Here is a 17,328-nt window from a genome sequence, read left to right on the forward strand (position 1 = left end):
GAGAGTAATGAGAGATGCTTCATTACAGGTAAAATGACAGGATATTGCATGTGATGCCTCATTTTCAACATCAACAATGTTTCAGTGACATATTCAAAGTTCCAGTTTAGCTCAGTGGCAAAGCCCAAGCAAAATGAGACTGCTTTTGATACCGTTTTGTTTGTTTTCCACTACTCCATAATTCCTGAGCAGGAATAGGACCTCTCTTCTTGTGTCTTCATATTTATTTGTTGAATGTTACTCCATAGGATGACAGACAAAATGCTGAAAAGCATCTTTGAAACATCACCATGATATTTTATATAAACGATATCTCTAATGGAGTGCAAAGTAGAGGGCAAATGACACATAACAAAAGAGATGTGAATTTTTAGAAATTAGGAAAATTCAGAAGCTGGGGGTATTGTCTTTCTTTTTTAAATCCTTCCAAATTCTTAGTTATTTAGTGCTCCATGTGCTTTTTTGTGACCTCCCCTCAACATCATTTAATATTTAATGATTATTTAAATAAATGTAAAAGATAATTCTTTCCAGATCCCTTGATGAGGCAAAATGGAATTCCCACCTCACACTGAGATGTAGAAAACATTATTTGCATATTAAGAGACTTCTAAGTAGCCAGTTTTATGGTAATGGTACAATGATCAACATATTCTTTGATGTCAAGTGAGATCTGACTGAAAATATATAATTATCTCATGAGGTACAGCTTTAAAAAAATAACAACTGATATTCAACAAAGATGCTAAATTCTGAGAAAACTATTTGGTTTTTGTAGAATTCTAAAGCATGAGAGTAAAACAAAAACACTCTATTTTCTTATATTTACAGGAAAATTGAAATTTGCTGTTTGTATGTTCTCACTTTCATAATTGCAAAACAAAGAAAAGAAACAAAAACAAGTTTTATACTACTTCTTATTAAATATATTGAAGATATTTCTCTAAATTTATTCTCTAGTGATGCACATTTCAATATTTCTGACATAAAAAAAGTGTATGCATCAAGGCAAGACTGGTGATTAGGAGGTCATAAAATTGTAAGCAGTATTTTCAGTGAATTAAATGCAGATTTCATGTAATCATTTTCACATCTAATGTTATAAAATTGTGCTTTTATTCTTTTTCTTATAGAGATCCTTAAGCGATTACTGTCACTGTAATTTTTATTGTAACCTGTATCATTTCTATTTCTTTAAAGAAACAATCAGGCTCACAATATTTTAAATTTAATAATTATCTACCTTAAACTGCCATCCACTTCTTACACTGTTATATTCTTGACGTGTATTATTAGGGACCTTCAGATATATTTTTATTTGATTATATAAAAATAACTATGCTTTGTATTATAGTTGAAGGAATTTCTTTGGCTTAAGATGTAAAATTAAGAATGATATGCAAGGATCCATGTATAGCCATTCTATAGTGTATTTCATCCCATCACTCTAATACATTATTACTTAATATAGGAATTTTGAACATTTTTTTATCATACTGGGGCCTGTTGTGCTCAGTTGCTAAGTTCCAGGTGACTGCGACCCCATGGACTGTAGCCTGCCAGGCTTTTCTGTCGATGGGCTTTTCCATGGCAAGAATACTGGAATGTGCTGCCATTTCCTTTCCATGGGATCTTTCTCACCCAGGGATTGAACTCATGTCTCTTGCATTGGCAGGCAAATTCTGTAAGCCTGAGTCACCAGGGAAGTCCCCTTTTAAAGTTTAGTATCCCTTTATTCAAAGCAAGTTATTATGATATTCAAGATATGAAAACAATGCTAATTACTTCTCTTTCTTCCAGTTTGCTCAAATTTGCTCATATAACCCTGGGTTCTTGCATAATAAAGTACATTTGAATTCTTACAAGTTAGTAGAAGTACATTATAGTGAAAATGCCCCTTGGGTCAGATTAATATTTTAAGGAAATATGGATCAAAATAAAGTTGTATTCACATTTTGCTAAAATAACTAAGAAATTTAGAAGATAAAAAAATCCAAGCACTCTGATGGCCCAATATTATTTCTGCAGAGGGGGCAAGGCTTGGAGTAAATTGCATGTATTCCATTGTACATTATATAATCCTCACCTGTTAATCATATTGCCTTGATTAAGAAGGTATGTCACAGTGCAGATGAATTTACATACATAAAGAAGATCTCTTTGAGCTAAGATATTGACTTTATTTTATATATATATATATATATACACATACATACACACATATACACATTTATATATTTAAACCAATATGTACTTGATTTCCAGGTAACATAAAGACATTTAATTATTTAATCCTCATTTTCCCACCTGACAATCCTGTAAGTGTATTGGCTTTGTGTAAGAAAATAAACTTCCAGATAAGTTGAATTATTTGCCCAAACTAGCCCTTTTTATATACCATAAGGAAATTTAGAACAGAAATTCTATCTATCATCTATCTTTCTATCTACTTATTATATGTCTTATATGTTTCTTCACAGAAATATAGATAAGTCTCACTGCAATCTGTTACAGTTTTCTTACTTATACAGCTATCTAATATGTGTCAAGTGTGTTAACTGTATCAACTGTGCATAGAACTATATAGAACTCTGTGTTGGAGTAGCAAGTTCAACACATTTTCTGAATTCTGCTTTTAACATTTTATTATGGATAGTGTTTAATTGCATCATAATTTATTATATAATTGGCATATGTATTGTCATATTATTAAACTTAATTTATACATGTCACTATGTAATTGCAATTATATAAATGACTAGATAGAAATTATAGAAAGTTTACAAGAGCAGCACTATAATAGTTTATATATGTAGCCCTCAAATTTATGTCTTAACTTTTTTCTTGTCATATCTATGTCTGTATCTGCCGGGGTCCAGCCCCGGAGGATCCAGGAAATTCGAAGCCGGGACGGTGTCCGCGAGGATCAGGAAACAATTGCTTAATTAAACGTTAATTAAGGATATAAAGAGTAATAGAATAAGGATAGCTCAGTGAGGAAATTCAGTGGAGAAAAGAGGCTGAATAATTCAGCCAGAAGGTAAGAGAAAGAACGACATGGGGAGACCAAGTTTCGGTGAACAAGGCCTGCACTTTATTTTCCAAAGTAGTTTTTATACCTTAAGTTATGCATAGAGGATAATGGGGGAAGGGGTAGAGTCATGCAGCAAGCCAGGCTTTCTTCCCGCAAACTTATCATATGCAAAAGCTTAGGTGATTTGCATCATCTTCTGGCCCGGAGGCCTGTTAACATTTTAAGACCCTTTCTTCAGAAAACTTATTTTTCTCTAAAGGTGATTGGTCAGGAGCCACCCTCCAAAAGCATTAGATAAAGTTGCATTCCTACAGAGCAAGGGTGTGGTGGGCTATAACAAGAAAAAGAATTAACTCAAGGGTCCCAGGTTACAAATATTAAAGCTACTACTTACACCTATTATATTAATCAATACACTGCCAGGGACACAGCAGGTAAGCGATATGGAAACTTAGCAGCAAACATTGGCCCAACAAATGAAAATCCCTTCACCAATACAATTTCTAATCAATCTTTTAACTACACAAAGGAATCTGTGTTTAGACAGTTTAGAACATCTCCTGCCTCTCACAGTTGGGAGGCTCTGAACAATCACATGTGGCCGGAAAAACCTATTCAGGCAGGCTAGAGGATTTCCAAAGGAGTTTGTAGGTTGAAACACTGTCACACCCAGGAATTATTAACTGGAGCTGTAAGCTAACTCTTTTTTCAGAGAGAGGTAGTGGAGGACAGCCTCCCGTAAAGTCAGAGGTGTAGGGGAAAGCACAAAGCAGAAAATAGGCAGACTCTGGTTTTGGGGGTAGATGCTCGAGAATTTCCAGGGGGACTCCTGAGGCTCGATCCCGCCTTTGCGTATGCCGAGCCTTCCTCATGACCTTTGTCATGGGTGGAGCTCCTCACGCTGGCTCCCGGCAGTGATAGAATTCCAGTTGAGCTATTCCAGATCCTGAAAGATGATGCTGTGGAAAGTGCTGCACTCAATATGCAATATGCCGGCTCCTGGCATGTATCTATTGTATTTCTTGTCTGTATCTATATCTATGTATGTATATATGTATCTGTCTATCTATCATCTATCTATAAATAACATCCTGGTTTTTCAACCTTAGTACTATTGAGATTTTAGACAGATATGGTCCAGTACTTTGGCCACATCATGTGAAGAGTTGACTCATTGGAAAAGACTCTGATGCTGGGAGGGATTGGGAGCAGGAGGAGAAGGGGACGACAGAGGATGAGATGGCTGGATGGCATCACTGACTCGATGGACGTGAGTCTGAGTGAACTCCAGGAGTTGGTGATGGACAGGGAGGCCTGGCGTGCTGCGATTCATGGGGTCGCAAAGAGTCGGACACGACTGAGTGACTGATCTGATCTGATGGTGCTTTATAGGATGTTTAGAGACATCACTGACCTCTAACCATCATATGCCAATAGCTTCCACATTCCAGTTGTAACAATTAACATGTCTTCTCAATTTTGACAAATGTCCTTTGGTTAGTAAAATAATTTCCAGTTGAGAAACAGCAACTATCTCTGTCTCTATCACTATTTATATATTTTATTATACTTAGGAAAATTAAAGTGTTAGTTGCTCAGTCATGTTTGACTCTTTGCAACCCCATGGACTGTAGCCTGCCAGGCTCCTCTGTCCTTGGGATTCTCTGGGCCAGAATACTGGAGTGAGTTGCTATTCCCTTCTCCAGGGGATTTTCCCGATTCAGGGATTGAACCCAGATCTCCTGAACTGCAGGCAGATTCTTTACTGTCTGAGCCACAAGATGGGTTTATTTTCAAATATCCTAAACTGGAAAGTTTAATCTGTTTATATTAGCTTTGCATACTGAAACTCTTCCGGATGATGATACATAGAACCTATTAACTATGTTGATGTTTCTACCCAGAACAGGTTCTTTAATAAACCTGAATGGAAACACACAATGGAACGGTGCTGAGTGAATTCATCCTCATGGGAATCACAGACCGCCCTGAACTGCAGGCTCTATTGTTTGGGCTCTTCCTCATCATCTATGTGATCTCAGCGGTGGGCAACCTGGGCATGGTCATCCTCACTAAGGTGGACTCCAGGCTACAGACACCCATGTACTTCCTTCTCAGACACCTGGCTCTTACTGATCTTGGCTATTCAACAGCTGTAGGACCCAAAATGTTGGCAAATTTTATTTTGAGTCAAAATTCAATCTCCTATTACATGTGTGCCACACAGCTGGCTTTCTTCATCATGTTCATTATAAGTGAATTTTTTATTCTGGCAGCAATGTCCTATGACCGCTATGTGGCCATCTGTCAACCCCTGCTTTACACAGTCATCATGTCACAAAGGGTGTGTTGGATACTGGTGGCAATCCCCTACATCTATAGCACATTCGTGTCTCTTATAATCACTGTAAAGATTTTTAATTTATCCTTCTGTGGCTACAATGTCATCAAACATTTCTACTGTGACTGTCTCCCCTTGATATCTTTGGTCTGTTCAAATACGCAAGAAATTGAGCTGATCATTCTGATCTTCGCAGGTGTTAATGTGATCCTCTCCCTTCCAATAATTCTTATGTCTTATTTGCTCATCCTTGTAGCCATTCTCAGGATGAACTCTGCTGAAGGTAGGCACAAGGCTTTTTCTACCTGTGGATCCCACCTGACGGTGGTCACAGTGTTCTTTGGGGCTTTGATATTTATGTATGCGCAACCAGAGTCCAGACACTCCTTTGACACTGATAAAACGGCATCTATATTTTACACCCTTGTTATCCCCATGTTAAATCCCTTGATCTACAGTTTGAGGAACAAAGATGTAAAATATGCACTACAAAATATGTGGAATAAGCTTTGTAACATTTCCTCTTAAAGCCTACATACAATACAATTCCTATCATTTAGATTCTGGGCTTCAAACATTTCTCTGTGTGTCTTTAAATGGACTAGTGAACACAAATAAGTTCAATATACTTTTAGAGATTGGCTTTTATGTGCCAGTAACACATTTATGTGCTGTACCTACACTAGCACACAAAGTAAGGAAAATATCTGCCTTCTTTGAGTGAGAGAGATTAATCATAAATATAATTAAGTAAATGTCATTATACAGGAGAATTGATTAGGAAACTACAGAGTATTCAAGCAGGTAAGGAGAGTGGGTATGCTGTGTGTGAGAAAGGAAGAATCAGTTCAGTCGCTCAGTCGTCCAACTCTGCAACCCCATGAACCACAGCACGCCAGGCCTCTCTGTCCATCACCAACTCCTGGAGTCCACCCAAACCCATGTCTATTGAGTCAGTGATGTCATCCAACCATCTCATCCTCTTTTGTCCCCTTCTCTCCTGCCCTCAATCTTTCCCAGCATTGGGGTCTTTACCAATGAGAAAGGAAGAATAGTAGATATAAAAAGTGAGTTTAAATGTTTATTGCTTTTCTCAACTACTAGAATAAACTTCCCCATGACTATGTGTGCGTTTGGGCATTTGCATATGTTTTTGTGTAAGAACATCTATCTGTTTGAGCCTCCATATACTTCTAAGGCATATGAAAAATTAAACTTTCCTGGAAAAGGACATGGCAACTCACTCCAGTATTCTTGCTGGAAAATTCCATGGACAGAGGAGCCTGGTGGGCTACACTCCATGGGGTCACAAAGAATTGGGCATGACTGAGAACACAACACAAAAGTTAAACATGTTGTGGTTTCAAGGAGGCTCAGTGTAGCATAATGATTTGACCTCAGCAATTATCTGAACTTTCCCAGATGTTTCCATACCGCATGGAGGAGGTTAGTGTCCTGCTCTGCTTTCATCAGTGAAGTTACTTTCATACATGAGCCCTAGAAAGCCTATTAACTCAGCACACTTTGCAATTCAGTAACCTACAAAATCAGCACAATATTTTATTTCAATCAGTTCATTTTCTATACCAGTGGACATTCCAATTAAGATGAATTTCCTTGATTATAGTTAGCAATCTTTACTGTATATCTGAAGGTTAAGAGAGCAATATTTAAATGCTTTCATCACAAAAAGAAAGTAATATGATGGAGGTATTGTTGGTGGTGTTTAATCGCTAAGTCATGTTTAAGTATTTGCAACCCCATAAATCACAGCACTCTAGGCTTCTCTGCATGCCACTATATCCCATCTTTATCATTTAGTTGGTAAGTCATGTCCGACTATTTGGGACCCCGTGGACTATAGCCAGCCAGGCTCCACTCCATGGGATTTCCCAGGCAAGAATACCAAAGTGGGTTGCTGTTTCCTTCTCCAGGAGATATTCCTGACCCAGGGATTAAACCTGCATCTCCTGCATTGGCAGGAAGATTCTTTACTACTGAGCCACCAGAGAATCCCAGAGTTTGCTCAAATTCATGTCCATTGTCAGTGATGCTATCTAATCATCTTATCCTCTGCCACTCCTTTCTCCTTCTACTGATGGAGGTATTACTTCATGCTAAGTTGTAATCATGCTGCAGTGTGTAAGAGTATCAAATAACACATTATACAACACAAACTTACACAATGCTGTAAGTCAATTATATCTTAGTGATGCAGAAAAAATAAATCTCTTGAGGTTTCCCATGGACACTTTTAATTTTGTATGTATAATTTTTGGGAATTTTGATTCCTAACTGCTTCTTCTTGTTTAATGTTGTTATTCAGTTGATAGGTCATGTCCGACTTTTTGAGACCCAACAGACTGCTGCCTATCAAGCTTTCTTGTCCTTTGCCATCCCCCTGAGTTTGAGCAGACTCATATCCTTTGAGTCATTAATTTAACTAACCACCTCATTCTCCACCACCCCTTTCTCCTCTTGTCCTCAATGTTTCTCAGCATCAGGATCTTTTCCAATGAGATTACTCTTCCCATTAGGGGGCCAAAGTAATGGAGCTTCAGCTTCAGCATCAGTCCTACCAATGAATATTCAGGGTTGATTCCCTTTAGGATTGACTGGTTTGGTCTCCTTGCCGTCCAAGGGACACTCAAGAGTCTTCTCCAGCACTACAATATGAAAGCATCAATTCTTCAGCACTCAGCCTTCCTATGGTACAACTCCTACATCTGTATGACCACTGGAAAATCTATAGCTTTGACTATATGGACCTTTGTTTCATGAGGTTGTTACATTTCCTGACCTCTGTGAAGATCAAGAATATTTCTTGTTTAACATTTGTGCATCTTTACATAAGTGGTCTTTTCTATACTGAATTAGGCTTGCTGTCTCTTTCATGGGGCGACTTTCCTCAATATTGGTTCATAAGAGCTTATGATATATTTTTATTAAGATCAATTTGTTAATTCTTATAAGAAGCAAACGAAGGTAATTCCATGATTTATTCTATACTATGTTTCCAGTGAAAGTGTAGTAAGATAAGTACCACTATATAAATATTATGTCTTGTGAACTCTCCTAACCCTTCTAAATTTCCACTTTCTTTGGTTATATTTAGTGTTTTTAACACTCATGAAAGTTTATTAGCATCATAGTTTAAACACTTTTTTTACCATCACGGATTAAATTCTTTATGTAGTCAAGAACACGTGTATACCTGTGGTGGATTCATGTTGATATGTGGCAAAACCAATACAATATTGTAAAGTTAAAAAATAAAATAAAATGAAAAAAATCAAATACAAATTAAAATAATTTATTGGAATAAAAAATAATTATAGATACTTTTTCAAGTGAGGTAAAATGTAAGGAATTTATATAGTTGATTTTTTTAAATGACTAAGAAAAATATGTACTGAATATAAACATTCCAAATATAAATGCAGAGAAATTTTGGTTTTTGGAAAATGTATGTTGGACAAAGATACAGTAAAATGATGATTAAATATTGATAGCTTCTGAGAACATGAAAATGTTTAAATTAATATTTTTGGATATGTAGTTTGCTAAATTATCTTCAGTGAATACGTGTGACTTTTATAACAGAAAAAAAGTAGAAGAATCTAATGTCTGGATTTGAAAAAAATAAACTGTGACTATATCTATCCCAATAACCTATTTCTAAAATAAATCTTGCTGTACATTGTATAGTCCCTCCAAAGATGAACCAGAAAGAGAACAAAATATGTAGAGATTAACAAAGTTTGCTAATATATATATTTTTTCCATTTTAAATGTTGTTCTTCAGTCACTAAGTTATGTTTGACTCTTTGTGACCCATGAACTACAGCACATCAAGCTTCTCTGTCCTTCACTATCTCTTGAAGTTTTTTCAAGTTCATGTCCATTGAGTCAGTGATGCCATCCAACCATCTCATCCTCTGTCACCCTCTTCTCCTCCTGTCCTTAAAATTTCCCAGCATTAAGATCTTTTCCAATGAGTCAGCTCTTTGTATCAGGTGGCCAAAGTATTGGAGCTTCAACTTCAACATCAGTCCTTTTAATGAATATTCAGAATTAAGTTCCTTTGTCTTTAGTCTTCCCATATATTTAGTGACTTGCCTATAATTGCTGCTTTTGGTTCAGCCTAGCGTATAAACAGCATCAGAAATTGTATTAGTTTTTTGGCCTCCAAAATCACTACATATGGTGACTGCAGCCATGAAATTAAAAGACGCTTACTCCTTGGAAGGAAAGTTATGACCAACCTAGACACCATATTAAAAAGCAGAGACATTACTTTGCCAACAAACGTCCGTCTAGTCAAGGTTATTGTTTTTCCAGTGCTCATGTATGGATGTGAGAGTTGGACTGTGAAGAAAGCTGAGCACCAAAGAATTGATGCTTTTGAACTGTGGTGTTGGAGAAGACTCTTGAGAGTCGCTTGAACTGCAAGGAGATCCAACCAGTCCATTCTGAAGGAGATCAGCCCTGGGATTTCTTTGGAAGGAATGATGCTAAAGCTGAAACTCCAGTACTTTGGCCACCTCATGCGAAGAGTTGACTCATTGGAAAAGACTCTGATGCTGGGAGGGATTGGGGACAGGCGGAGAATGGGACAACAGAGGATGAGATGGCTGGATGGCATCACTGACTCGATGGATGTGAGTCTGAGTGAACTCTGGGAGTTGGTAATGGATAGGGAGGCCTGGCGTGCTGCGATTCATGGGTTGCAAAGAGTCGGACATGACTTAGTGACTGAACTGAACTGAGTGTATGAACATTTGTGTGATCAGTTGCTCAGTTGTGTCTGACTCTTTATGACCCCATAGACTAGCCCACCAGCCTCCTCTATCCATGAAATTCTCCAGGAAAGAATACTGCAATGAGTTGCCGTTTCCTACTCCATGGGATCTTTCCAACCCAGGAATCAAACCCAGTTCTCTTCTGTCTGGTGCATTGGCAGGCAGTTTCTTTACCACTAGGCCATCTGCAGAGCCCATATAAGCAATTCAGCTTACTCATTTCTTGGATCTTAATTAGGCTAGTGATGACTCCCATCTACATGTACAATTACTAAATAAAATATATATGGTTTAGTCTTGTTAATCTTATGTCAATCTAACTATATATCCAGACAAGAGCCACTTTGGAAAGAAGACGTCTTTCTTCCACTGGAGCTATTGATTTATTTATTTATTTTTGTGTGGTCATCAAAGCCCAGAAACAGCAGAAATGTTCATCCATTTGAGGTCAAAAGAACCTAGAAGAGTAGGGGAAAACTTTCATCACCAAAAATGCAATCACTTTTAAGTGAAAGTTCATAGTAGAAAAGTGGAAAGAACACACAAGTCTTTCAATAAGTAAATATTTAAACAAATTATCATCAATATCATGGAATATTACTCAACAACGTAGGGAATAGATGATCTATACACACAAAAGTGCCAAAGAATCTCAAGAGATTTATGTTGAAGAAAATTCCAATTCCTACTTTTTATATGAAAAAATGTAGCAATAGAAAAGCTTAGTGATGGCCAAGGGTTGGGAATGGTAGAAAAGAGGTGTGGTTATAAAAGGCAGGCACAGGGAGTATGTGATGACACAGGTGCTTATTGGAATGGGGTTACAGACTGGAATAACTAAAATGGTAATTTATGCAGTAAAGAAAATGAAAAAAAAAGCAGAAGTTGTAAACAGCCATGTGATAGAAACTCACGATGAAATAAGAAGTGCTGCGGCGTGCTTAGTCGCTCAGTCATGTCCAATTCTTTGCAACCCCATGAATTGTCGACAAGCAGGTTCCTCTGTCCATGGGATTCTCCAGGCAAGAATACTGGAGTGGGTTGCCATTTCCTTCTCCAGAAATAAGAAGTAACAGTAAGTAAGTAATTTCTGTCTCAGAGAGATAATTAAAAACAATCACATGGGCAACAAAGCAAGGGGGTGACATCTCATATCAGCATAACATTATTTTAATTTCCTAAATATATTAAATACTATAATAAAACAATGTTGAAAATTTCTCCAAAGTCACACATTTGAGGAGAACCTGTAGAAATACTGACTCTTAGTGGACATGCCCTATCGATGCAAGATTTAATCAAGAGTCTTGTGTGCTACAAAAGGAAAGTTAACCAAGAGTTAACAAATATATAAATGTATGTATATATATGCAAAGAAAGAAGGGGGGTGGGAGGAATGAAGTCAGGAAGTAAGAAAGAAAAGAAAAATGTCCCAGTCAATTAAAAGACAGTCTCTAGACTTGTTGTTTTGCTCTCAGTACTCTAGGGATAATCAACAAATTGCTTGGCATCTCCTCAGGGAGAATCTCAAAAAGTGAAAGAAATTCATAAATTCTTCTCACTTAGCCATGTCAGAAATACAGGTGAGGGTCATGAGAGATGCTTCATTACAGGTAAAATAACAGGATATTTCATGTTTTGCCCCATTTTCAATATCAACAGTGTTTCAGTGACATATTCAAAGTTCCAGTTTAGCTCAGTGGCAAAGCCCAAGCAAAATGAGACCGCTTTTGATACCATTTTCTTTGTTTTCCACTACTCCATAATTCCTGAACAGGAACAGGACCTCTCTTCTTGTCTCTTCATATTAATTTGTTGAATGTTACTCCATAGGATGACAGAAAAATGCTGAAAAGCACATTTGAAACATCACCATGATATTTATTTTATATAAACAACGATATCTCTAATGGAGGGCAAAGTAGAGAGCAAATGACACATAACAAAAGAGACGTGAATTTTTAGAAATTGGGAAAATTCAAAAGCTGGAGGTAAAAAACTCCTTTAAAAACTCCTTCTGAATTCTTATTTAGTGCTCCACGTGCTTTTGTGTGACCTCCCCTCAACATCATTTAACATTTAATGATTATTTAAATAAATGTAAAAGTATAATTCTTTCCAGATCCCTTGATGAGGCAAAATGGAATTCTCACCTCACACTGAGATGTAGAAAACATTATTTGCATATTAAGAGACTTCTAAGTAGCCCGTTTTATGATAATGGTACAATGATCAACATATTCTTTGATGTCAAGTGAGATCTGACGGAAAATATGTAATTATCTCATGAGGTACAGCTTTAAAAAAATAACAATTGATAGTCAACAAAGATGTTAAATTCTGAGAAAACTATTTGGTTCTTGTAGAATGCTAAAACATGAGAGAAAAACAAAAAAAAATTCCATCTTTTCTTATATTTACAGGAAAATTGAAATTTGCTGTTTGTATTTTCTCACTTTCATAATTGCAAAGCAAGGAAACAAAAACAAGTTTCATACTGCTACTGCTGCTAAGTCACTTCAGTCGTGTCCGACTCCATGCAACCCCATAGAAGGCAGCCCACCAGGCTCCCCCATCCCTGGGATTCTCCAGGCAAGAATACTGGAGTGGGTTGCCATTTCCTTCTCCAATGCATGAATGTGAAAAGTGAAAGTGCATATGTAGTATTAAAGTTTCATTCTACTTCTTATTAAATATATTGAAGATATTTCTCTAAATATATTCTCTAGTGATGCACATTTCAATATTTCTGATATAAGAAAAGTGTATGCATCAAGGCAAGACTGGTGATTAGGAGGTCATAAAATTGTAAGCAGTATTTTTAGTGAATTAAATGCAGATTTCATGTAATCATTTTCACATGTAATGTTATAAAATTGTGCTTTTATTCCTTTTCTTATAGAGATCCTTTAGCTATTACTGTCACTGTAATTTTTATTGTAATCTGTATCATTTCTATTTCTTTAAAGAAACATTCAGGCTCACAATATTTTAAATTTAATAATTATCTACCTTAAACTGCCATCCACTTCTTACACTGGTATATTCTTGATATGTATATTATTAAGGTCTTTCAGATATATTTTTATTTGATTATATAAAAATAACTATGTTTTGTATTATAGTTGAAGGAATGTCTTTGGCTTAAGATGTAAAATTTAAAATAATATGCAAGGATCCATGTATAGCCATTCTATAGTGTATTTCATCCCATCATTCTCGAACATTATTACTTAACATAGGAATTTTGAACTTTTTTTTATCATACTGTGGCCCGTTGTGCTCAGTTGCTAAGTTCCAGGTGACTGCAACCCCATGGACTATAGCCTGCCAGGCTTCTCTGTCCATGGGATTTTCCATGGCAAGAATACTGGAATGTGTTGCCATTTCCTTTCCATGGGATCTTTCTGATCCGGGGATTGAACTCATGTCTCCTGCATTGGCAGGCAAATTCTGTAATCCTGAGTCACCAGGGAAGTCCCCTTTTAAAGTTTCAGTTCAGTCGCTCAGTCGTGTCCGACTCATTGCAACCCCATGAACCGCAACACGCCAGGCCTCCCTGTCCATCACCAACTCCCGGAATTCACCCAGACTCACGTCCATCAAGTCAGTGATGCCATCCAGCCATCTCATCCTCTGTCATCCCATTCTCCTCCTGCCCCCAGTCCCTCCCAGCATCAGAGTCTTTTCCAATGAGTCAACTCTTCGCATGAGGTGGCCAAAGTATTGGAGTTCCAGCTTTAGCATCATTCCTTCCAAAGAAATCCCAGGGCTGATCTCCTTCAGAATGGACTGGTTGGATCTCCTTGCAGTCCAAGGGACTCTCAAGAGTCTTCTCCAACACCACAGTTCAAAAGCATCAATTCTTCGGTGCTCAGCTTTCTTCACAGTCCAACTCTCACATCCATACATGAGCACCTGAAAAACCATAGCCTTGACTAGACGGACCTTTGTTTGGCAAAGTAATGTCTCTGCTTTTGAATATGCTATCTAGGTTGGTCATAACTTTCCTTCCAAGGAGTAAGCGTTTAGCATCACTTTATTCAAAGCAAGTTATTATGATATTCAAGATATGAAAACGATGCTAATTACTTCTCTTTCTTCCAATTTACTCAAATTCCCTCATATTACCCTGGGTTCTTGCATAATAAAGTACATTTCAATTCTTACAAGTTATAGAAGTCCATTATAGTGAAAATGCCCCTTGGGTCAGATTAATATTTTAAGGAAATATAGATCAAAATAAAATTTTATTTGCATTTTGCTAAAATAACTAAGAAATTTAGAAGATAAAAAAATTCAAGCACTCTGATGGCCCAAAATTATTTCTGCAGAAGGGGCAAGGCTTGGAGTAAATTGCATGTATTCCATTGTACATTATATAATCCTCACCTGTTAATCATATTGCCTTGACAAAGAAGGTATGTCACAGTGCAGATGAATTTACATACATAAAGATCTCTTTGAGCTAAGCTGTTGACTTCATTTTGTATATTTTATATATATATATATATATATACATACATTTATCTACTTGATTTCCAGGTAACATAAAGAATTTAATTATTTAATCCTCTTTCCCACCTGACAATCCTGTAACCATATTGGCTTTGTGTATGAAAATAAACTTCCAGATAAGTTGAATTATTTGCCCAAACTAGCCCTTTTTATATACCATAAAAAATTTAGAACAGAGATTCTAGGTATCTATCATCTATCTATTTTTCTATCTACGTATTATATGTCTTATATATTTCTTCACAGAAATACAGATAAATCTCATTGCAATCTGCTACAGTTTTCTTATTTATATAGCTGTCTAATATGTCTCAAGTGTGTTAACTGTTTCAGCCTATATCAACTGTGCAAAGAACTCTGTCTTGGAGTAGCAAGTTCTACACATTTTCTGAATTCTGATTTTAAAATTTTATTATGGATAGTATTTAATAGCATCATAATTTATTATATAATTGGCATATGTATTGTCATATTATTAAATTTAATTTATACGTGTCACTATGTAATTGCAATTATATAAATGACTAGACAGAAATTATAGAAAGTTTACAAGAACAGCACGATAATAGTTTATATATGTAGCCCTCAAATTTATGTCTTAACTTTTTTCTTGTCATATCTATGTCTGTATCTATTGTATTTCTTGTCTGTATCTATACATCTATGTATGTACATATGTATCTGTCTATTTATCTATCATCTATCTATAACATCCTGGTTTTTCAACTTTAGTACTATTGAGATTTTAGACAGATATGGTGCTTTATAGGATGTTTAGAGACATCACTGACCTCTAACCATCATATGCCAATAGCTTCCACATTCCAGTTGTAACAATTAACATGTCTTCTCAATTATGACAAATGTCCTTTGGTTAGTAAAATAATTTCCAGTTGAGAAACAGCAACTATCTCTGTCTCTATCACTATTTATATATTTTATTATACTTAGGAAAATTAAAGTGTTAGTTGCTCAGTCATGTTTGACTCTTTGCAACCCCATGGACTGTAGCCTGCCAGGCTCCTCTGTCCTTGGGATTCTCTGGGCCAGAATACTGGAGTGAGTTGCTATTCCCTTCTCCAAAGGATTTTCCCAATTTAGAGATTGAACCCAGATCTCCTGAACTGCAGGCAGATTCTTTACTATCTGAGCCACGAGATGAGTTTATTTCAAATATCCTAAATTGGAAAGTTTAATCTGTTTATACCAGCTTTGCATAGTGAAACTCTTCCAGATAATGATACATAGAACCTATTGACTATGTTGATGTTTCTACCCAGAACAGGTTCTTTAATAAACCTGAATGGAAACACACAATGGAACAGTGCTAAATGAATTCATCCTTATGGGAATTACCAACTGCCCTGAGCTGCAGGCTCCATTGTTTGGGCTCTTCCTCATCATCTATGTGATCTCAGTGGTGGGCAACTTAGGTATGATCATCCTCACCAAGATGGACTCCAAGCTTCAGACATTCATGTACTTCTTTCTTAGACACCTTGCTTTTACAGATCTTGGTTATTCAACAACTGTGGGACCCAAAATGTTGGTAAATTTTGTTGAGTATCAAAATATAATCTCCTATTACTTTTGTGCTATGCAGCTAGCTTTCTTTCTTGTATTTATTGTTAGTGAAATTTTTATTCTGTCAGCAATGTCTTATGACCGCTATGTGGCCATCTGTAACCCTCTTCTCTACCCAGTCATCATGTCACAAAGAGTGTGCTGGGTGCTGGTAGCGATCCCCTGTGTCTACAGCACATTTGTGTCTCTTCTCGTCACCGTAAAATTATTTAATTTATCTTTCTGTGGCTACAGAGTCATCAGTCATTTCTACTGTGATAGTCTTCCTTTGTTACCTTTGCTCTGCTCAAATACACATGAAGTAGAAATGATTATTCTGATTTTAGCTGGGTTTGATTTGATTTTGTCTCTTCTGATAGTTCTTGTGTCTTACCTTCTCATTCTTGTATCCATTCTCAGGATGAGCTCTGCTGAAGGCAGGCACAAGGCTTTCTCTACCTGTGGATCCCACTTGACTGTGATCATAGTGTTCTATGGGACTTTACTATTTATGTATGTGCAACCAGAGTCCAGCCATTCCTTTGACACTGATAAAGTGGCTTCCATATTTTATACTCTCATTATCCCTATGTTGAATCCATTAATCTATAGCTTGAGGAATAAAGATGTAAAATGTGCACTACATAGGGTGTGGAAAAAATCATGCAACCTTTTTTATTAACATGCAATACAATTTCTATAAACTGGTTATGGACTCTAAATTTTGTTCTATGTGCCTCCAAATTAAGTAGTGAGTATAAATATGTTCAACAATTATTTATATATTATATTATATATACTAGGCACTTCCAATTGCTGCAAAGAGATTAATGAAAAAAATAGTGAAAAAATTTGCCTTGAGCATAAAAGACCAATTTTGTATATAAACTAAGTAAATGTTAGGAGAATGTGTTAGGTAGATATAGACAAAGAAATGACTGTCCAGGTTCCTGAATGTTTTCTCATCTTTTAGAATAAAATTATGGCATGTTGTGTGTGTCTGTGAATTCTTTATTTTCTTTTGATTTTGCCTTCATACTTTTCCACAGTATATTTAATCTGTGTATTTG

General features: G+C 36.4%; 2 protein-coding genes across 2 annotated transcripts; both read left to right on the top strand.

Moving 5' to 3' along the window:
* The first annotated feature begins 4,961 nt into the window (after positions 1 to 4,961).
* Positions 4,962 to 5,903, top strand: LOC147358653 (olfactory receptor 8K3-like). The gene has a single exon (XM_086342098.1). The coding sequence runs from the start codon at positions 4,962 to 4,964 to the stop codon at positions 5,901 to 5,903; it is 942 nt and encodes a 313-aa protein (XP_086198224.1).
* A 10,095-nt stretch (positions 5,904 to 15,998) lies between these two features.
* On the top strand, positions 15,999 to 16,940 carry LOC147358654 (olfactory receptor 8K3-like). The gene has a single exon (XM_086342099.1). It carries the CDS (start codon positions 15,999 to 16,001, stop codon positions 16,938 to 16,940), a length of 942 nt encoding a protein of 313 aa, XP_086198225.1.
* Positions 16,941 to 17,328: the final 388 nt, after the last annotated feature.

The sequence above is a fragment of the Bos grunniens genome, chromosome 15, assembly GCF_055505025.1.
Source record: "Bos grunniens cultivar Pamir isolate PY7600 chromosome 15, Bosgru_T2T1.0, whole genome shotgun sequence".
Taxonomy (NCBI): Eukaryota; Metazoa; Chordata; class Mammalia; order Artiodactyla; family Bovidae; genus Bos; species Bos grunniens.